The 22,743-nt window shown below is 56.3% G+C and overlaps 1 protein-coding gene across 1 annotated transcript in view; it reads right to left on the reverse strand.

Annotated features, from left to right (window-relative positions):
• TMEM132C (transmembrane protein 132C) overlaps window positions 1-22,743 on the reverse strand; it is a 306,676-nt gene that overhangs the window by 13,374 nt on the left and 270,559 nt on the right. The window contains exon 5 of the mRNA XM_060612060.3: window positions 15,954-16,097. Coding sequence (XP_060468043.3) covers window positions 15,954-16,097 — 144 coding nt within the window. The remainder of the gene's footprint in view (window positions 1-15,953; window positions 16,098-22,743) is intronic.

Consider the following 22,743-nt stretch of genomic DNA (forward strand, 5'->3'; position numbering starts at 1 on the left):
TAAAGTCCCACGTTGTCATACCATCACATTGCAGGTTAGGGTCTCAACCTAGGAACTGGAGTGGGGGGACCCAGACATCCAGTCTAGAACACCTTCCTCTCATTACTGTAATAATGTACTTAAACCACCTAGGTGCTAATGACTCCCAGCATCCTGCCTGCAGAACCCAATGGCTTATTCAACATCTCCATTTGGATCTCTAATTAGCATCTCAAACTTAATATGTTTAGAAATCAAACTCCTGGCATAGTGTTGTGGGTTTTTTTTTTTTTTCCGTTTAGGAGCCTGGGGGCTGGAAACAGAAATTAAGCACAGATACAAAAAAATCAGATTTACATTCCCTATACGTGTAAGGGAGTACATTCCCTGAGTATACGTGTGTACTTTGCTGTGTTCACATAAAATACTGCACGGTCTTGTGCAGTAGCTATGCCTTGTTTTACATCTGCGACGTGCTTTCCTCACGTGGGTCCCTTCTGGAGCTACGGGCAGCAGTCATGATCCCATTTTGTAGATGAGAAAGCGGGGGCTCGCCGAGGTTGTGGCTTGGCCGCGGTGGGGTGGTGGCATGAAGGCTAGGGTCTGCGAGCACGGAGGCTGCAGGATTCGGCAGACGGCTTTGACTGTGTTGCCTTCGCGGGCGGCATCCCAAGATTGCGGCCTTGGAAGTCACCCTTCGTGCCCTGTGGGTCTTGGGTCATCTCCGTTCCTGCTGGCGGGTGGGCAGGGACAGGAAGGGGCTGAGAGGCCACCGGCCAGTGAGCCTGAGAGGGATCACGTCTACATACTCTTCACGAGCGGCCCGGCCCTTAGTCTCTTGGCCCGTCCCCAGTGAACCTGCCTGCATGGGCTGGATGGGTCCAAACCCGGGCAGGGAATGGATGCTACATGCAGCCCAGAGGACAGCATGACAAGGGGACTCCTTACAGAGGTGTAGACAGGACTCCAGGAGACCCGCAGGTGATGGTGCAGCAGGCGAGATACAGGGATGGAGGGGGTTCAGGAGCACCCTCCAAAATCCGCGCCCACTCGGGACCTCAGAATGAACCCGGTTTGGAAATAGGGTCTCTGCAGATGTCATCTGAAATGAGGTCATTACCAGCTTGGGGCGTGGGCCACGGAGGACTGGAGTCTGTGGACGCAAGCACTCGGGGGTGATGTGGGGACACAGGGAGACGCGGAGAGATGCGGCCACGAGCCGAGGAGCAGCTAGGACCACAGCCACCGGGAGCTGGGAGACCCGGACCCCCGGGCACCTCAGAGGGAGCGGGGCCCTGACCACACCCTGCTTTCAGCCTTCCGGCCTCCAGGACTGTGGGAGAACAGTATTGCTTTCGGCACCCCAGCCGTGGTCATTTGTCACGGCAGCCCCAGGACACTGGTGCGTGTGGCCACCACCGGAAAGGCCAGGGGAGGAGCAGGTGTCAGAGCACAGCGTGGGCACTGCCCCATCAGAGGCGCCTGCCTCCGGGAGCGGGGACCTTGGTGGACGAGGCCGCCGTGGTCAGCCTGTAAGCTTGCTGGAAGGGGCCCAGAGGGATGAGAGTACAGACCGCTCTCCCCGCTCCGCCCCTGTCTGCTGGAGCCTCCCTCTGCCCCAGTGCGCGGGGAACCGGGGGCCTGGTACAGACCCCACAGAGACTGGCCTCCCGGAGCAGGAGGAGAGGTTAGAGGGATCTGAAGAGACCAGCAGGCATTTCCAACACAGAGAGCTCTTCTCCACTTGGAAGTTACTGTCTTCATGTGGGGCTCACGCATACAACTGAGTGTGAATCACAGAACCCTTTTAACTCTGGACAAATCCTTAGAGGGGTACAGGCCCTTCCCTGATGCACCCCTGCCATCCGTCCCACGCATTGTCCATGCATCTTCGTTTGTTTCCTGTGCCCCGGCTGGCCCTTCCACACCCCATCAGCCTAGTGGTTCTCAGCTAGGGGCCAGCGGGTCCCCCAGGGGACATCCGACGGTCCCTGGGGATCTTTCTGGTTGTCACAACCAGGGGACGGCTTGTCCCAGCTGGAAGGTGTGCACTTGGCCTCTAGTGGTTGAAGCCAGCGGTGCTGCTCGACATCCCGCACCGCACAGGATGGCCCCCAACAAAGGATCAGCAGACCCCAAGCGTCAGCAGCACTGAGTGGAGAGGCGCTGCCTTACTCAGACGCAAACTTCCCAGACGCACACACCCCGTTTCTCTGACATTTGTACTTAGGATTGCAACTCCCCCAAGCCCCTTCCTTGCTTTATTTTTCTCTTTTATCATTTATTGCCCTCCCTTACACCATATGTTTTACCTATTTATTGTGGTTATTACTTGTCCTCTCTCTCTAGAACCCAAACTCTAGGATAACAAAATTTGCTGACTGTTTTGTTCAGGGTCGTATCCCTAGTGCCTAAAATAGTACCTGGTGCTCAGGTATGGGGCTCACCACACACTCCCTACCCCAGCGGCCACTCAGGGCTGCCAGCTCCCCCCACCCCCCACTGCACACAGGCACACACACAGGTGCACACACGCACAGGTGCACACATAGGTGCTTGCACACACAGGCATACACGCAGGTGCACATACGCACAGGTGCACACGCAGGTACATGCACACACAAATGCACACACGCACAGGTGCACGCATGCACAGGAACACACATAGGTGCCACACAGATGCACACACACACAGGTGCACGCATGCACAGGAACGCACACAGGTGCATGCACGCACAGGAACACACATAGGTACACGCACGTACAGGAAAACACACAGGTGCATGCACAGGTGCACACATGCACAGGAACACACAGGTGCACACACAGGTGCACACATACACAGGAACACACACAGGTACACGCATGTACAGGAACACACATAGGTGCCACACAGATGCACACACACACAGGTGCACACACGCACAGGAACACACACAGGTGCATGCACGCGCAGGAACACACATAGGTACACGCACGTACAGGAAAACACACAGGTGCATGCACAGGTGCACACACGCACAGGAACACACAGGTGCACACACAGGTGCACACATACACAGGAACACACACAGGTACACGCACAGGTGCACACACACAGGAACACACACAGGTGCACACACGCACAGGAACACACAGGTACACACACAGGTGCACACACGCACAGGTGCACACATAGGTGCACACACACCCAGGAACACACCCAGGTGCACACATGCACAGGTGCACACACGCACAGGAACACACCCAGGTGCACACACGCACAGGTGCACACATGCACAGGTGCACACACACACAGAAACACACAGGTGGACACACACACAGGAACACACACAGGTACATGCACGTAAAGGAAAACACACAGGTGCATGCACAGGTGCACACATAGGTGCAGTCACACCCAGGAACACACCCAGGTGCACACATGCACAGGTACACACACACACAGGAACACACCCAGGTGCACACACACACACAGGAACGCACACAGGTGCATGCACACACAGGAACACACACAGGTACATGCACAGGTGCACACACGCACAGGAACACACACAGGTGCACACACACACAGGAACACACAGGTGCACACACGTACAGGAAAACACACAGGTGCATGCACAGGTGCACACACGCACAGGTGCACACATAGGTGCATGCACACCCAGGAACACACCCAGGTGCACACATGCACACGTGCACACACGCACAGGTGCACGCATGCACAGGAACACACATAGGTGCCACACAGATGCACACACACACAGGTGCACACACGCACAGGAACGCACACAGGTGCATGCACGCACAGGAACACACACAGGTAAACGCACGTACAGGAAAACACACAGGTGCATGCATAGGTACACACACACACAGGAACACACAGATGCACACACAGGTGCACACACGCACAGGAACACACAGGTACACACACAGGTGCACACACGCACAGGTGCACACATAGGTGCACGCACACCCAGGAACACACCCAGGTGCACACATGCACAGGTGCACACACGCACAGGAACACACCCAGGTGCACACACGCACAGGTGCACACATGCACAGGTGCACACACACAGACACACAGGAACACACAGGTGCACACAAACACAGGAACACACACAGGTACATGCACGTAAAGGAAAACACACAGGTGCATGCACAGATGCACACATAGGTGCAGTCACACCCAGGAACACACCCAGGTGCACACATGCACAGGTGCACACATGCACAGGAACACACACAGGTGCACACACACACAGGAACACACAGGTGCACACACATACAGGAACACACCCAGGTGCACACACGCGCAGGTGCACACACAGGTGCACACAAGGAGGTGGGCTTTCACTGGTAATTGCGTGCTCTGTCACAGCATTTGCTCTGCGGCCAGCATTTGCTGAGCGCTTATGCTAAGCTCTTTCACTAAGCTCACTCAGTGCAGGCTCACGTGTGGACACACGAGGGAGCTACTCTGTCTTCTTAATCATATCCATGCTGCAAGTGAGGAAAGGAAGGCACAGAGAGGCGATGTAACTCGCCCAACATCACACAGCAGGCAGTCCGTGAGCCAGGCAGACCCCGGAGCTCTGCTCTCAACCCCGATGCCCACCGGCTCGGTGGTGATGAGGCTGTTCGGTCTTGATTCTTCCCTCTTTCCTACTGTGCGTGGATTCCCCTTCCCGCTGATGGTGGACCCGGCCACGTGACTGGCTTTGGCCAGGAGCATGTGAACAGAAGCGACAGCCGACCGGTCCCAGCCCAGGCCTCAGAGCTGCCGCGTGTTTCGGGCAGTCTTTGCGCACTTTGCCACGAGGCGCTTCCCCAGAAGTAGCTGCTACCTCAGACTCACCCTGGAACGAGCCCCATGGGGCCCATGCTAGCCCCCCCCCCCCTGCAGGGAGGGGCCGCCCAGCTGAGCCCGCAGACCACCAGATGACCTGTAAACGCGTGAGCGAGAATAAGGGTCACTCCTTCAACAGGTGAATGCCGGGGTCATCGGTCACACAGCACAGCGGCCCGAGTTATTCTGGGGAGAGCTCGGGTGCCGCCGCACCTGCCTGGAACTCTCGGGGACTTCCGTGTTCCGTCCTGTCTTGTCTCCACTCCCGGCAGCCCCGTCTTATCCTTTTGGGTCTCATCCCCAGGCAGCCGAGAGGCTGCTGAAGGGCTGTGAGGGGAAGACCGGGGGAGCCCTGCTTCCAGGTTTAGGAAGGGCGCAGCGGTTTCCGGAAGCCTCCATGGAGCGCCTCTCTTCCTGGAGTGGAGGTGTTGCCTGCACCCAGCCTTGGGGATTAGGGCCCCTCTCCTTTCCCCGTGTCCCCTCTCCCACACACCTTGCCGCCCATCTGGCATCGGGGCGCAGTCGCCCCTCCCCCCCAGCGCCCGAAGCGGCACATTTCAGGAAGGACGAGGAGAGGGGACCGGCAGGGGCTGGCGCTGGCCAGCATTTCTGAGGCGAGGCCTGCACACCTCCCTTCCTTCCCCTTCCTGCCCCTTGCTGTGGTTGCCAAACGGGATTCCCACGGCCGCAGAAATCCGTGCAGCGATAAACCGCACTTCACCCAGCCGACAGGGCGGAGAGCTGCCAAGACATGGAAACGGCACACAGTCTTGGCTCGGGAATCCTGTCCCCGTGCAGGTGGCTGTGCTGGGCCAGGCTTGGCCGGGGTGGGGGAGGCCGGGCGGGGAGGTGGAGAAGGCGGCCAGGAGGGGAGGCTGGGAAGGGAAATTGGGAAGGGAGGTTGGGAGGGGAAATTGGGAGGTTGGAGGTTCCAGGCCAGAAAAGGAAGCTGAGAAGGGAGACAGAGAGGGGAGGCTTGGAAAGGAGGCCAGAGGGGGAGGGTAGGAAGGGAAGCCAGGAGAAGAGGCTGGGAAGGGAGGCCAAGAAGGGAGGTTGGGGAAGGAGGCTAGGATGGGAGGCTGGGAAGGGAGGCCGGGAAGAGACACCGGGGGGCCAGGCCGTGACACTGGCCAGGGCACTCGGGCTCAGGGAGCGAAGGGGACCCCGCACTCCTCCCGTGCCCCTGCTCTGCTCCAGGCACGTTCGCAGGTGCTGGACACGGGAAGAGGGAGGCAAGAGACCCCTCTCAGGAAGTTACATTTCGTGCACACATTATGGCCACAGATGAGAACAAGCAAACAAAGAACTAACCGCAGGTGACACACACCGAGAGCATGATGACCTAAGGACCCGCTAAGGACGGAGAACACGCACAGGAAGACCTCTCGGGAGGTGACGTTCAGACAGAGTCCTGCCTGGCGGAAGGTGGAAACCCTGGACACCCGGGGGAAGAAGGTCCCAGGAGGAGAGAGCCGATGAGAAGAGCTAGCACGGATTAAGTGCCTTCTGTATGCCAGATTCTGCTCTGAACGCACATGTGCTTTTGTCCCCACACAAGCCACCTTACAGGCGAGGAGACTGGGGCACAGAGAGGCTGAGCCGCTTGCCCAAGGTCACACAGCCAGTAGCACTCGGATTTGCATGTGAAAGCAGTTGTCTGGCTCCAGAAACGCTCCTCTTTTCTGTTTTTTGATGATCTTTGCCAACGTAATCGGTGAAAAGTTACCTTAACTCTTCCACTTTTGAATTAAAAAGAACAATGGCTATAAAGACACTTCCTGAGGTCTGAGATGACACGGTCCGCCCTCCGTGAGGTCTGCGTTCCAAGGCGCTCACAGGCAGGAGACTTAGTACACTCGATTCCTTTCCTTGTCTTTTGAGAAGTTGCTCTCACGTACTCAAGCACGATAACTCGTGTGATTTTAGATTTTTTAATGTTTATTTGAGAGAGAGAGAGAGAGAGAGAGAGAGAGAGAGCGTGAGCAGGGGAGGGGCAGAGAGAGAGAGGGAGACACAATCCGAAGCAGGCTCCAGGCTCTGAGCTGTCAGCACAGGGCCCGACGCGGGGCTCGAACTCGTGGACTGTGAGATCATGACCTGAGCCGAAATCAAGAGTCGGCGGCTCAACCAACCGAGGAGCCCCTAACTCGTGTGATTTTAAGAGCAGAGCTGAATGTTTGTCACCTTGGCACATTAGGACTAACATAGTGTTCCCTGAAGGAAGAAGCCTTCTTTGATTTTCTTTGAGACGCTACTGAGGCATTTTGGCCGCATCCAAGTCCTAGGTGTTTGAGACGGATGCCTTGACGTTCTGATATTTGTACGCACCGTGAAGAGATCGCCGTGGTCCAGCTAAGCACTGCACCTGCCTCGGACACAGTTCCCATCACACGTGTGGACCCGTGTGTGCCAAGAAGGTTTAATTTAGTCTCTATCCTCTTAGCAAACGGGGAATCTGTGGAGGGTTGGGCAGATGGTGATGTCACCTGGGACCCGAAAATCCTGGGATGCGGGACCCGAGGCGCGGAGCAGTCCCGTGATGACAGGAGGGCCACACGGCTTCTCTTCGAGCCCCCAGGCCTGGAGGAGCTGCCCGGGGACGGAAGCAGCAGCCATCGCCTGAACTCCGTGCTGTCACCTCTGTCACTGGGAGGGAGGAGCAGAGGGTTTAATCACGGGGGGACCCAGGCAGCCAGGATGGAAACAATCCAGCCACACGATGGATGGGGAATCTGGGGAGGGGTGGCCGTGACCACACCTGTGTCCCCTCTGGGAGCTCGGGGGCCAGATGAAGCTGGAAGGCCAGTGTGTCCGAGTTTCAAGCGAGTCTGCTGTATTCATCTGCCAGGTGTTTTCATCCGGTCCTCGTTTTCCTCTTCTGAGTTGGGATCAGCTCGTTTAAGCCTTCTGCACACCAAGTGTCCATTCCTGGACAACTATCCAGGGGCTTTCACAGGCAAAGGCAGGGCCGTGTCCCCCTGGGAGAGCTCGGCGCACAGACCTGCCGGAAGATTCCAGAGAATTCAGACTCCACTGCCCCCTCTTGTTCTCTGGCTCCGTCAGGGCAGGTTAGTGCTTTGGCTGATGTCACCAAGAAAAATTAAGGAGGCAAAACCACCCCTGGGCCGGGCTGGAAAGGCCCTTTTTTATAACCCTGGCCAAATTAAGAAATGGAAGGACGGTCCCGGGGCACGGAAAGGTTGGATGGCGAGGAGTAAGGGGATGGGAGGGGAGGGAACCCTCTCTAGGCACCTGTCTTTGTCCTCAGCCCCTGTTTCATTAGGGGATGGTCCCCTCCTGCTGGTCCATCTGGAGGTTTGGATGAAGCCCCGCCTCCAGCCTCAAGAGGAGGGTCATGTGACCATGTCCTAATCCAAGCAGAGCCTCACATCCTTCTGGTCCCAGCTCCTGGCTGCAGGGTTGAGCACATGAGCTAAGCTAGTGCAGACAGAGGGGATCTCAGGAGCTTTTCAGGCTGGGCCAAAGGCATTTGCTCATTTCTGCTGAAATTCTACATGTGAAAACAGGGTTTTGCAGCCATTTGCAGCCATCCTGACCTAGAACAACTTGTCCGAGAATTCAGCCGGCACAAAGGATACCGAGCCAAGAGACAGAGACGTAAAAATGCTGAGCCCCTGGATCCAGCCACTCCTGAAGCCAGGAATCCCTTCCTGTTTGGATAGAGGAGCCAACAATTTCCCTTTTCGGCTTAATTCAGTTTGGGTGACGTTGTCTGTGAACGAAAATCACGGTCTCGGATACGAGGGGCAGAGCCGTGCCGGGCATCACCCGTGGGCACACACCGCATCTTTCCACCGCATCCCAGCAAGAGGACACGATGAGGCACCACTAAAAAGGCACGACGGTCATGGGCTGACACTGCCCGACATTATTAATCCTCTAAGGGCAGCGCTTCATGGGAGGAAGAGGGAGCAAACAGGAGTAACCTAGGTTCCAGCTCACACACCAGGGACGTCCGTTATTTTTGCTGCCCCGACATCTACTCGTTTCATTTTCGGCAAGAGTTTCAAAAATATTCTCAGGGGAGCCTCTGCTGATCCACACGCTCGGTCCCTGTGCTTGGGTAGGTCTTGACCTCAGTGACAGGAAGTCGTTGGATTTTTGACCGAGCCGAGGTAGCAGCTGATCTCCGCTGCGCTTGAACCTGGGAGGCTGAGGACCTCCGGCTCCGGGGCCCGCCATATGGGGGCTCAGAATGACACCTGCACAAGCCGAGACAGAGCTTTAGATGCAGAGACCAGCATCTGCCCCCGAAGCTCCGTGCACGAGACAGTTTCTCCCCTGACTTACGAAGCCAATTTGAGAGTCTGAGTCACTCAACAAGCACATCACCCTTGAGGAAGTCATGATGGACCACTGGGCAGGCTTCAGTGCTGCCTGAGACCAAACCCCTGTTTTCAGACTGATTTCAGCAGAGCGGCCAGAGGGAGAGGACGTTTCGTACCCGGCAGAGGAAGCCAGCACGGGAGAGCTGCTACCCAGACCCAACCCTCCCGAGGCGAGCCAGCCACGTGGCTCCGACCCGGACTTCTGTCCCCCACGCTTCACGGAGCTGGCCAGAAACGTCTCATCAGTGCAAAGGCCACTCCCTCCCAGCTGCAGGATTCCTGGTGCTTTGAAACCCCTGTGGCTCGTTAGGCAAATGCGGACGGAGCCTCCCTGGACTCCACTAAAATCTAACTCGCAAATAAACGACCTTATCTTTTGCAAACGTCTTTTATTAGAACAGGCTCTTCTTTGCAGCGTCAGACAGAGGCTCGGAGCCACCTGATCTCCGCCGGCCAGTCCCGGGCATCTATTTCTGTCCATCATGCCCTCGTAGGAGTGAGCGCACGGCACGGCTCCTACCAGTCGAAGGCTCCGGGTCGGTTTTAGAGCTTTCTGTGACGTTGGGAACGTCCTGTATGGGTGCCGTCCAGCAGGAGACGCTGGCCACGTGTCAACAGCCCAACTGGGCACCTGCAAATTCCACTTTACTCGATTTAACCAACTTAAATAGCCACACATGGTACGCAGAGGCCATATTGCACCGTGCAGCTTGAGGCAAATCTTCACATCTGGCTGGGAGACATGCCTCAGACCGTGTGCGCCGGGCCGGGGATCAGGCAGACCTGGGTTGCAATCTTGGATCTTCCGTCTTCTGGCTGTGTGGCCTTGGGCAAGTCGCTTGACCTCTCTGGGCCTCAGCCTCCTTATCTGTAAAATGAACTCATCATAGCGTTGACCCCAGCGTTGCCGGAGAGAGCTCCTTGAAATCCAAATGAGGGTATCCTGCAGCATCCTGCTTCTCTTAGAAGAAAACCAAATTCTGATGGTAAAACCCGAAGGTCCTGGATGGTCCGGGGCCATCGACATCGGGGCCCGGATGATTCTTTGGGATCTGGACCCTTGGCAGCACCCTTGGACTTCAGCCACCAGACTCCAGTAGCCCCTCTGTCTGAGTCACTACCATCCCAAAGGTCTCCGAACGTCGCCCCATGTCCCCTGGGGGGCCCTGGGTCTGCCCTGGATGCAGGAGACGCTACCATGAACACACCATGCCACCTGCTCTGCCTGCACAAGTGTGTTAAAACTCTGTCTCGCGGTTTTGCAGCGGACAGAACCGGAGCTGGAGGAAGAGGCCGGCAGTGGGTGTGCACCTGACCCACACTGGGGACGTGGGCAGCAAGGGCCCCTGCGTTCCAGAAACTTCCTTGCGGCCCTTGGTTTGCTTTCACCCAGAACCCAGTGGCTCTTGGGGCTGAAGATGCTTCTCCCAGAGCCCTTGGGTGCGAGGAGCACGGTGGGGAGCACTCTTCCCCCCACGGAAACCCTGCCCACGTTCCCCTGGGCGAGGGGCGCCACCCCAGGGCCTCGCAGACCAACGACTTCGGGCTGCTGCTAAGAGCCCAGCTCCCCCTGGACTCAGCTCTTGGAACCAACAGCACATGCAAGAGAGAGGACGTTTCGGGCCCCAGGAGCAGCGCCCATGGGAAACCGAGGCCTCTGCCCCAGCAGGGTCGTCCTGCACGTACAGGAGCCATCACAGGCACTCGTCACCGGGAGAGCTGGGCAGCTGGCCGCCCACTCGCATCCCCTTTAGCTGTGTACCAGGGCCAGCAGCCGGGCCGGGCCCTGGAGGTCGGCCCTGGAAATCCAATAAAGGGACTTTGGCTAACGATGCCCGGAATCTCGGCATTGCCAGCCTGTTGTGGGCGGGGCCTCGCCACCTGTGACCCCAGGAGCCCCCGGGGAAGGCACAGGAGGGCAGCAGGCCGGGGTGGGGGTTACTCAGGAGGTGGGGTGCCCCGGTGTCTCGTCCTAAGGATGAGAGGGTACGCGGACGGCACGGTGCAAGTGGGGGGACAGGGTTACAGTGGGCACTGACAGTTGTCGTCTCCCTGCCAAGTGGCCCAGATGTGTCCTTTTCAGACTCCGCTCCATCCAGAGCGTCCCTCACCCCGGGCCTTCTCCAGCCCCGCCCCCCGTGTGCCTCATCATCACCTGTCATTCTTACCAGAAGGGGACCTAGACACCAGCGTGTGATTCAACCACACCGTTAAGAGACCGCCACCTCGAGAACCACGAGCAAGATGCCTCTGCAGAGCGTCCTATGCCCTGCCCTCGGCTACAGGACACGGCCTTATGCCGGAGGTGCTGACGTGTGCACAAATGTGGGCAAAAGCACTCCGTGGGTGCGGGGAGCCGGGGGGGCTTGTCCACGGCATGCGGTCTCCTCCGCTATTGCCCGACAGCAAATCCCTGACCCTCTCGGGACACTGGTCTTCCTCCCCCGCCAAGGAAACCCGCACAGACGTTCGTGGATGTCCCACGGCCTCCCGCACTCACAGTCTGACGCCTGCAAACCCACACGCTGAGCACACAGCACACCGGACCCCTCGGCTCCTGTGGTGCCTCCGTTCCCGAACCCCCACCAGCCGGGGCTCTCGGGCGGCATCGCAGGGCGCGAGAAGGGGGCAGGCACAACGGTGTGGATGCTATGTGTTCTGTGTGTTCGATCCTTATCTGTGTGTTCGAGCTACGTGTGCGATCACACCATCGTGGAGGAAGGCTGGCTGGCAGGTGTGTGTGTGTGTGTGTGTGTGTGTAGCTTTGCCAGTTAAAAAACTGCGGCTAAAAAACGTTTGACATGATCCCATCTTTTAAAAAATTGTCTGTACATGCGGCTATACCTAGATGTGTCAAGAGACGTGTAAGAAATGATCACCGAACTGTTTTAATAAGAGACCACATATTGTAGGATTCCATTTATGTGAAATGTCCAAAAAAAGGCAAATCTGTAGAGACAGAAAGTAGATTAGCGGTTGCCCAGGGCTACGGGTGGGAATGGGATTAACGGTAAATGGGTGACAAAAATATTCTAAAACTGGGTCACAGTGATGGTTGCCCAACCCAGTAAGTTTACTTAAATATCGTTGGGCTGCACACTTGAAATAGGTGGAAATTCTGATTTTCTCAAGCCATACTCTGCACACCACACACATTATACCTGTGGGCGCTCTGTCTGCAGCCCCTGACCGACCGCACGGGGCTATCGAGGGGACTGCCCGAGCCAACCGGGGTCAGAGTCCAGTCCTTTCCACGTGTTGGCCACTAGGTCAAGTCTTCACTGGATTAATAAAACCTGGTAGTCCTTACAACGGCCTTTTGAATCACGCACCGTGACTGTCCCCACTTTCCGAAGGAGACCTGGAGGCGGACGGAACGTGTGAGCTGCCCAAGACCGCGGAGCCCGGAAAGGCAAAGCAAGAACGTTTTGGAAGAAACTCCCCACGGCGCCCTTGAACTTCCGGCACCCTACAAAGCCTCGGCTGCCGTTGTCTGAATGGTCTTGTCACGGATGTTCGTCTCGCGAACAGCCCCGGTGCTCCCTTGTCGAGCAGAGGCGGGCATGCTTGTGGCAAAACAGAACAGGGGCGCCATCTCTCTCCGGGGCAGAGGAGGCAAGCGGGCTTTGTGCCCCTGTCTGCCTGGCCCTGCTCGGACAGAACCCCACAGACTGGGCGGCTCACGCAGGAGACTCTGTCCCTCACGGTTCCGGAAGCTGGACGTCCCCCATCAAGGTGCCAGCACAGACCGGCTCTGCGGCCCAGCCCTCCTCCTGGCTTGCCAACAGCTGCCCTCTTGCTGTGACCTCACACCGCCGTCTACGAGCGACCTCTCGTGGCTTCCTCTGTTCCCGAGAACACCAATCCCACCACAGGGGCCCGACCCTCACGACCTCATCCAAACCTAATCACCCCCGAAGGTGCTACCTCCTCACGCCATCACATGGGGGGGGGGGGGGATGAAGGGTTCAACGTATGAATTTGGGGGGGACACCAACGTTCAGCCCATAATGTGCCTTTTATAAAGGACTCAGGTCCCCTAAGCCCAGGGCTCCTTACAGCCTATGTATGCAGGTATCCCGGCATGGCCCGTGGCATGACCCTGTGGGGAGAGGCGCTCAGGCATCTGGTGCGGGAAGGCGCTAACTCCCTGGATGCCCTACGTCCCTGACCAGGAGCCGCGTCTTCCGCCCGCAAACTGCGCAGGCTGGCTCGTCGGCGTGCACGCGGCGTGGATGTCGGAGTCTCCAGCCCTTTGCGGAACTCAGGGCCATCCCAGTCTAGCCCTGCACACAGCTGCTGCAGGGGAGACACTGACTACACGTCCCCGCCCCATGTCCTCTCCGCGGAACCCCACGCTGTGACAGACCGGCTCTGCGAGCATCGCCGACCCCGCCAGACCCCAAACCACCGGCTGAATCGGGGCCCTGGGGACTGAGTTTGAGTGCAGGATGTCACGCGGCTTTGTCAACAGCCAGGGGCAGCCTGCTCCAAATTCATTCCAGGGGCAATTTCTGGTTCGAACACATTTGTTTCTCTGAAGACGCTGATTATGTTTCTGGAAATACTGGTAATGGGCTCCGTGACAAACTCATAGACGAGCAGCTAAGGATGATTCTACCCACAACTGCGGCAAAACTTGGTTCTGGGATTTCTCAGGCTAACAGATGGCCTTCGTATCCATCTAGAAAAGTCATCAGGGGTCCTGGCTCTTTACAAAACACTTTTTTAATTTATTTATTTTTGAGAGAGACAGAGACAGTGCAAGTGAGGGAGAGGCAGAGAGAGAGAGAAAATCCCAAGCAGGTTCTGTATGGTCATCGCATCATGACCTGAGTCCAAACCAAGAGTCGGATGCTTAACCGACTGAGCCACCCAGGTGTCCCAGAGGTCCTGGCTCTTTTTTTTTTTTTTTTTTACATTAAATACAATTTACTGTCAAATTGGTTTCCATACAACACCCAGTGCTCATCCCGACAGGTGCCCTCCCCAGTGCCCATCACAGACCAGTAATGAAAACCAATGGCCACCAGGGATCCGGTACATGATGGGGGCTGGGGCAGGGAGGGCTCCAGTTCCAACCAAGAGACTCCTCCCCACCTCGGCCTCACCAACAAAGTGGGGGTGATTCGGCCACAAGGAAGTGGGGTGACTGTTCAGCCAGAAACAGAGCACGGTTCTCAGTGGAAGAAATTTTGCCCACCAGGGGACATTTTGCAATGACTGGAGACATTTTTGGTTGTCAGCATTCAGAGCGTGTGACAGGCATGTATGTATTGGGGTAGGAGGCAGGAATCGGTCTCACAGGACAGCCCCCTAACAAAGAATTATCTGGCACAAAACACCAGCACAGTGCCGACGTTGCAAAATCCTGCCCCGGATTCAGATCTTAGCGGTCCAATGGGGAAGCCGCTTGCCACGGTGGCCAGGAAGCCCTGACGTGGAAAAGTAACAGACACACGCTCTCCGTAGATTTGGAGTGTCTGGGCCCCACCGAGTACGAAACAGCGCGTTCATGATTTTTATATCGATCACATGTTGAGATGATAATGTTTTTAATATAATGGCTTAAACACAGACATCTAAAAAATTACCTTCACCTGTTCTCCCTTTCATGAACGTGACGGAGAATTTTAAACGACATGTGTGGCCCACATTTGTGGTCATGTTGAACAGTATGGTTTAGAACTTCATCCCCGCCCCTCCCGCCACCGGCTTTTTGGGTGTGTGGCTTTGGGGCTGCCCTTAGCCCACAGATCACTTTTGGGGGAATTGGGGAAAAGCCTCTCTTCCTTGAGATGCTGGAGATTACATCTTTTGTAATCCCAGAGACACACCTACAAGAAAACATAAAGACTCAATGCATCTGGATAAAGACCTGGAGATCTTTCTCATCTGGAGAAAGACCAGATGCTTCATTTCTGGCTTGGGAAAGCCCTTATGCTGTCTTATCCCTGGAGCCAGCGCTGTGAGTACATTATCCCAGCAAATGTGGTGGGAAAGACCAAGAATTCGGGTCGTTCCCTCGCGAAACTTAAACTCCACAGCAGGGGTTGCTCTAGGCAAACTTTTCCTTGGCGAGGGCAAAGTAACAAATATTTTAGAGTTGCGGGCCAGATGGTCTCGGTCACAACTGCCTGACGCTCCTGTGGTCGTGCCAAAGCCACCGCAGACAGTATAGAGATAGATTTGAGCCGTCGTGTCCCAATAAAACTTTATCTACACAACGATCAGGGGGCTGGAGTTGACTCCCGGTTCATGGTCTGCCCAACAGAACAGAGGTTTGGACAGCTGCCCGGGCCAGACTCACATTGCAGATGTATTTTATTTTTTTGCCCATTAAAAAAAAGTTACAACTGGTGGCCAACACTGAAAAACGGGCGACTTTTACATAAATCCCAAATTTGCGAACACGTGACTTTTACATAAAGCGCAAATTTGCGGCTTCTCTTGAAGGAATGGCGATACTGATCTCACGTTTACTGGTGACCACATCAGCAGGAGCCGAACTCCGGATGCCCAGCTAGTGTGGCGCGTGCCCGTCTGCCCTGACCACTTCACCCGCCGTGTCACCAGCTTGGTTATTGGAAGTATCTGGGGTTTGAGCCACGCTCCAAAGCGGACCACACTCCAAACTGGGTTTGGAGCTGGAAGGGTGGTTGTGTGATTGGACTTCATACTTCCTGGTGCTGACCCCTCTTTGTGAATGGGGTGTGCCCCAACAGTTCCCATCATTTCAACCCAGGTGACTGATCAGCGGGGGTGCTTACCTTGAGGACATCGTCGTCTGCGGACTTGCACTCCACCAGCTCTGAGATATCCGTCACGGCACTGTTCTCCTCCACAGAGACCACCTTGATGGGCAGGGCTACGGTCTTTCCTGTGAGTATGGCGGTGTTGAGAATCTCAGTGTCCTGCCAGAAGAACCAGACGGAGCTGGGTCAAGGGGGCTGATATGCTCAGCGCTCTTGGACACAGGCGGGAAGTTCCCCAAGTATCTGCCAGGCTGTGTTTGTTAGGACAGAACACCATAGCACTGACTTTGGGATTTGGGGCAAAAAAGGCCATTCTTTGGAAGAATTTTCCAAGAACATTACAATTTCGTTTATTTACGGCCACCTTCTTGGTTTCCAACTACAAAAGTCGAAAATTATTAATTCTTCTTTTGTAGAGAGAGAGTAGAAGTTATGTACCAGTTAGGTTTTGGTTGTAGGCAACAGAAATGGAATCGGGTGAGTCCTTCCCACCCAGAGGCCCACCCTGTTCTAAGGTCCAGAACCAGTGAGTCTTTTCCCTTACACGGTATTAGGGGACTTTGCGGTTGTGGTCAAGTCAAGGATCTTAAGAAGGGCAGATTATCCTGGATTATCTGGGGGCAGGACCCAATGGAATCCTAAGTCCTTATAAGAGGGTCAGAGGAAGAGGAGTGAGGCAGGGACAGAGGGAGAGGTCAGAGTGATGTCCTCATGACCCAAGAGACGTGGATGGTTTCTAGTTTCTGGAAAAAGACAGACCCTCCCCTAGGTACTCCAGAGGGACACAGCCCTGCTGACACCATGAATTCAGCTCCATAAAGGCTCATTTCTGACTTCTGGTGTCCAGGACTGTAATATAAGGACATGCTGTTAATTTGGTATGGCAACAGGAGGCTAATGCAGGTTCTTACCCGTTGGGTCCTGGGCCACTCCCAGAGTTAACGGAGAAGCTGAAAGGGGCCTTGAAAGGCAGGGCCCAGATCAGCTTGCAGGACACTGAAAGCCAGGAAGGGACAGGATCTCCAGAGTGGAGTGCAGTGAATGGCTTTGGCCATTTGTCTCCCGAGTCACTCCGTAGATGATCTATCTAAATTCCCTGGGTGTGGGGTGGGGGGAGTCTGGTCGGGTTAAATGGCCATCCCTTATCCCGGGGAGGATGGTTCCCCTTTGATTCACAAGCCTACCAAGACTGAGTCCAACAGGAGAAAGGCCACCATCAGAAGAAGAAGCAAGAGGTTCCGCCTGGCAAAGAGCAATGGCGGGCGTTCCGCTACGACACCAGTGAGTCAGGTCACTTTTAATCCCCGGTGGCCACGATCACTACACCTTGGTGAGGGGCACCAGACCGCTGGGATCTTTTTGCAGACTTTTATGCAGACCAAAGGCTCTTCCTGTCCTGCCCTGGAGAGCCCACTCCATCGCAGCTATGGGGACCTCGGTTCACCGTGTCCTTCCTGACTTCAAGCAAAATGATTAGCGTCACATGTAGTGATTTTCAAAGTGATAAAGAAAGTGCCTTCTCTTTTGAGTCTGTGGGCACTACGGGCTCGCGCTTTCGTAACGCTTCCCTACCTCTATTAACACCTTTTCCCTCTGGGCCAACTTCTCTCGAAGTCCCTCTCCAGAAGCACGGCCCCACTTTGAAGCGGGAGTTGGAAGGAAAGAGATTTTTCTCGCTTCTTTCTCCAGAGAAGCAACTGACACAGAAATGACCTTTTGCATTAGACAGGAGCACAGCTGAAAGAGTCATCCGTTCTAAGTGGAGCCCCAGCCTCTCTCTGATGCTTGTACCCAGAAGCCAGCCCTTAAATAAGCCTCTGCCGGGTCTTCTCCTGGGTCCGCAGGATTCCCGGGAGCTGGGGCCGCGATCTGGCGGCTCGCCCACCGGCTATTACGGATGCTAAGAATACCGCGGAAATTCCCCAAGTCCATTTTCAGGTTCATTACAGGTAATGCACTCAGAGTTCAGACTTTACATTTTCTCTCTCAGAATGGTCTTTGGCTAATGGCTTCATTAAGGCAGCGAACTCCCTCGTGGACTAATTGTGATTAGCTTCCTAACGGTCACTGCAGGTGCGCACGCACACACACATGCCCACGATCCTCTCCCCGACACGTCCCATCCCTGGGCTGAATCACAGCAAGATTCAGACTCTGGGTGGACATTGGACGGGTCTCTCCAGCCAATGGCATAAACCACGGGAGCAGAGAATTACCCGTCACTGGGATTCCAAATGGGGGCAGGAAGCGTCAGGTGTCAGGGACTCAGACCGAGTCCAGGGTCCCTATTTGAATTGTGGCCAGGGAGGCAGCACAGGCCGGGGGGCCCAGCTGGAGACGTGTCGGGGTGTAGGTCACACGCCAAGTGTCTTCTGGGGGTCCCTCCAGACCCACTCTGCCCTGCAGAGGGTCCCACGAGGCTGACTCGTGTGCACAAAGCTACAGACCCCTCGCCTTCTGGCCTCTGGCCACCTCGGACACATCATGAAACTGTGTTTCCTGCACAGAGCCTGTGTGGTTGCTGGGAGCCCGTGTGACGAATCTGGCCAGTCAGTTGTGAGCTGGCACGGCGTGTGTCACTCCTGGACTAGAGCGATTCCCCGCCTTCACGGAGGGATGGGCTCTCCGTTCCTGAGGCAGAGCGGCCAGAATTATTCCGACGGTAGCTGCTTCACCGGCCCGAGGCTCTGAATGATGGTGAGAACTGGGGCTGTTTGTTACTGCCTCTCGCCCTACTGCCTCCTGACCGATACAGGGGGAGAATGAAGGCTTCACCTGCTTCAACGGCAGAGGAATGCCCTGCGGTGATGAGTTCACTTTTGAACATTTTTATTTCTGGTATGTGGTTAGGGTTCCTACAGACGCTTAGCAAGCATTTAAGGGCATGTTTTGACACTGATTTTTGCCATCCGTGCCCTCCCTTGATGCACTGGATGCTCATTTCAGCTCTCCAGTTCAGACGTGGGATTTCTTGAGGTCAGGGTCTGTGTGTGCTGTGGACCGAATGGTGCCCCCCCCGGACCCTAAATCCATGTTGAAGCCCTCATCCTCAGCATGACTATTTCAAGACAGGAGGTATCTTTGAGGAGGTAATTAAGGTTACCTGGGGTCCCAAGGGCGACCCCGATCCGATAGGTCCATAAGAACAGGAAGGGACACCAGGGACACGGGCATTTGCGAGCCAAGGAGAGAGCTCGGGAGAAGCCAAAGCTGCTGACAGCTTGATCTAGGACTTCCAGGCTCTGGAACCTTCGCAAACGTTCTGCTGATTAAGCCCCAGCCCCTGGTATTTTGTTCTGGCAGCCCTAGAAGATGGCCCCGTACCGTAACACAGCCCTGACGCTACGTTGCAAAGCAGGGCAAGGATGTGTCCTTCATCGTGACCTGAGACGGGTCTGTGCCGTCACGAAGAAAGGCACAGTCACTGTCGGTAGGAAAACAGGCACGCGGTTGTGAGTGGTGGCCAGTATTCGTGAGTCTCGGGCCCTGGGCGGTGGGGGGGGGGGGGGGGGGGGGGAGACAGGTGTGGGGAAACACGTCACAGGGTGTGTCCCAGCGTCTGGGGCTGAGCCCTGGCTGTCTCCCCAAGGTGGGCCCGGGCACCTCCAAGGTGGGAAGTGAAAACTCCCGCACCAGCCTCCGGTCCCTGCGAACAAGCAGTTTTCAGACTGGACTGTCCTCTCCTGCCTCCCCAGATTGTGGGATTGCAAGAAACAACGGGAACGTCGTAGAAGCAGGGAGGACCGAGAGACCCGGGCGTGGCCGGGCACGGGTCTGGCGGGAGAGGCCTTCGTCTGGCCCCGAGGACCCGGGGAGGGGGCCGGGCCGGGATGGAGGGAAGCTCTCCTGGGGCCGAAACTTGCCTGTGTGTGTGCACGTCTGTGGTACACACGTCTATGCACATCTGTGTGCACGTCTGTGGTACGCACGTGTGTGTGATACGTGTGCACGTGTGCATGTGTGAGGTATGCAGGTGCGTCTGCCCACACGCGTGCATGCATGTTGTGTGCGTGCACACGTGTGTAACGACACAGCTCCCCATGCTGTATACGTGGCTGGTCGTCCTCCCAAAGCCCTGTCCGGTCCAGGCTGACTCACTGCTTGGACGAGATGCTGAGGACACTATCTCAGCGCATCCGACTGGGTCTCGCTCAGAACCCACCGCCCACGCCAGGCCCCGGCCCCAGCGGAGCGCCTCCCGTGCAGGGCTGGCCGGGAACACGTGTGGCCCCGCGGCCCCGAGAGCCGTGCCCTGCCCAGCGCCACAGAAGGCAGTGCGTCCCCGCCCGCGGCCGCAGCAGCCGGGAGAGGAGCTCGCTGTCCCTTGCGTGGCCTCCCCAGCTCCACGTGGGCACGGCCCCCACCTGGCGGCTCTCTGAGCTATGCAGCTTCCCCCCTCCCGGTGCTGCTCTCTCCCTCCCTCCACCTGCTTCCACCATAGGCTGGAAACCGCGCTTTCTGCTGAGAAGAATCCAGAAAGTCAGGCACTTTAAATCGCCGTCGTTTCAAATTTGACAAGAAGCCCGAGGCTTCGCAGAAAACATGTGTCGTTGTTTTGAGCTGCCCTCAAAGATGTAAATTGGTTTAGCCGTTTTCTGCATTGGTACAAATCGGATTTTTAGTTTTCAAATGAAGAGAGAGCACAGAACTACTCCGGAGCGTGTCCCACGGGCCGAAGGGTGTGCAGTGACCCCCGTGATGTGGGACAAGCGAGCCCCTGGGCACTCTCGGGAGGGAAAAGCAGGACGTGTGCGTGTGGCCCGTCCGTGCACGGGAGGCATTCAGGCCCGGAAAGCAGGGCCGAGCTATCCGCGATGCTGAGCCACACAGAAGGCCACGCGGTGCCTGGTTCCGTCCACGTGACGTGCCCGGAACAGCAGATCCACGCAGACGGAGAGCGGGTGGTGGTCGTACGACCCTGTGAATATACTGAGAACCACTCACTTACATGCTCGGAGCGGAGCCTTTGTGGCACATGAACTGCCTCTCGGGACAGAAGATGGCCGGCGTGTGGGGGAGCAGGGCCGGCGCCCCGGGAAGGCCACGGTCTGACTCGGCCCCCCCAAGCCACCCTCAGAGTCTGTTTACCCTCAGGGAAACACGTGTGCAGCTCCGAGGCCGGACGCCTGGCCTTCTAAACCAACCGTGGGGGTTCAAACCTCACCAGGGTCCGAGGACAGGAGCCGTTGCATCTAGAACATTCCCGACAGGGCAAAAACGACCCCTCTCAAGGCGGGCCATTAAGAGGCCTCATTAATAAAAACACCAGGTCACATCTGGGGAGCTCTTGGGACACACTGGGTGTTACTGAACACTGCCATCCCTCCCCCAACCCATGAAGCAGGTGGTCTTACTATCCCTGGCCCACAGATGGGGAAACTGAGGCCCAGAGCTGATACAGTGGCGTGTTCAGGTGCGCAGCACGAAGGTGGCCTCACCAGGTTTGAACACGTGTCCCCGGGGCTGAGACATCTGTTTGGACGGCCTAAGGACCTGGGACAGAACGGCCCCTGTCCTGATTCTGCCCCTTTTCCTGCTTTACTTAAATCCTTCATGGACCCGTTTCTGGGCTGTGAGCTTGGGGGATACTCAGCATCATTGTGAAGATTTCATCCGATGGCGTTTACGGGCCTCCCGCCAGGGCTCGGGCAGCGTGACGGCGGGTGTGTGGGTCAGGCCACCAGCCCAGGGAGGAAAGCCCACGCCCCTGTCCCACGTGTGTGGGGGGTGGGAGACAGAAACCAGGATGAGCAGGCAGCGAGCATCCAAACACACAAAATCCAGGGCAGCAGGATGCTATCACCTTCTGTGGTCGTTTCAGATCTTTCTCTTGTAAAAGAGGGAAAACGGGGCTCATAACTTTGAAAGCTCCTCGTCATTTGCTCTCATCCGGTCTCCCGATTTCCCTCCCCAGAGGCGCCTGCCACCTGGGACTTGTACATCTTCCCAGTTTGCGATTCTAGACTTTCCTCACGTTCCCGCACAAGTACAGGACCCGTGGCCTTGTTCCCTCCGTTTACGTTTTGTACAAACATGCATTTTAGACGGTTTATACCGATACAGCTTCCTGGACTTTCATCCATTTACTCATTTGTTCTTTTGCTCACGGTTATGTCTTCCTGACTGCTCACGTCCACACGGCTGAGCCACAGTCCACGCTGATCACCACACCTACGTGCTGATCCGGCTCTGTCTTAAAGAGACCTAGGTGTCCCTTGCACGCCTTTTCCACAGTTGACTTTCCTGCTCGTCCACTGATGGCAGTTCGGGATGTTTCAAACTCTGCCAGTACAAAGGACTCTCTCTCCTTCTGCCCACGCGTTGGAGACTCTCCAGCACCTCCTGGTGCCCGTGGAATTGCGGGGCTGAGTGGCACACACGTTTCCTCTTGATCCTCTCTGCGTGGTCATGCTCTCATCTAAACTCTGGGCAACGGCAGGCGAAGTGCCTTTTCCTGAAGTTCTTGCCAACACCTGGGTGATTACGTGTCAACCCGGCCAGGTGACAGCCCCCAATTATTCCATCAGACACTAAGTTGGGCACTACCATGTAGGTATTGGGTAGGCGTGATGAATGCTCATAATGAGCTGACTTTCAGGAAAGCAGATAATCCTAGATGATCTGGGTGGGCCTGGTTTAATCAGTCGAAGGCCTTTAGATGCAAAGTTGAGGCTTCCTGAGGAAGAAATTCTGCCTGAGGAATGCACACTGCATTGACCCTTTAGAACATGGGTCAGTTGGGCGAGCCTGGCTGTGACTGGACAGGTGGCCTTGGCGTCTAGAGAAGCCACTGGTTAGAGATCTT

This window comes from Panthera onca, chromosome D3 (genome assembly GCF_046562875.1).
Source record: "Panthera onca isolate mPanOnc1 chromosome D3, mPanOnc1 haplotype 2, whole genome shotgun sequence".
Classification (NCBI taxonomy): Eukaryota; Metazoa; Chordata; class Mammalia; order Carnivora; family Felidae; genus Panthera; species Panthera onca.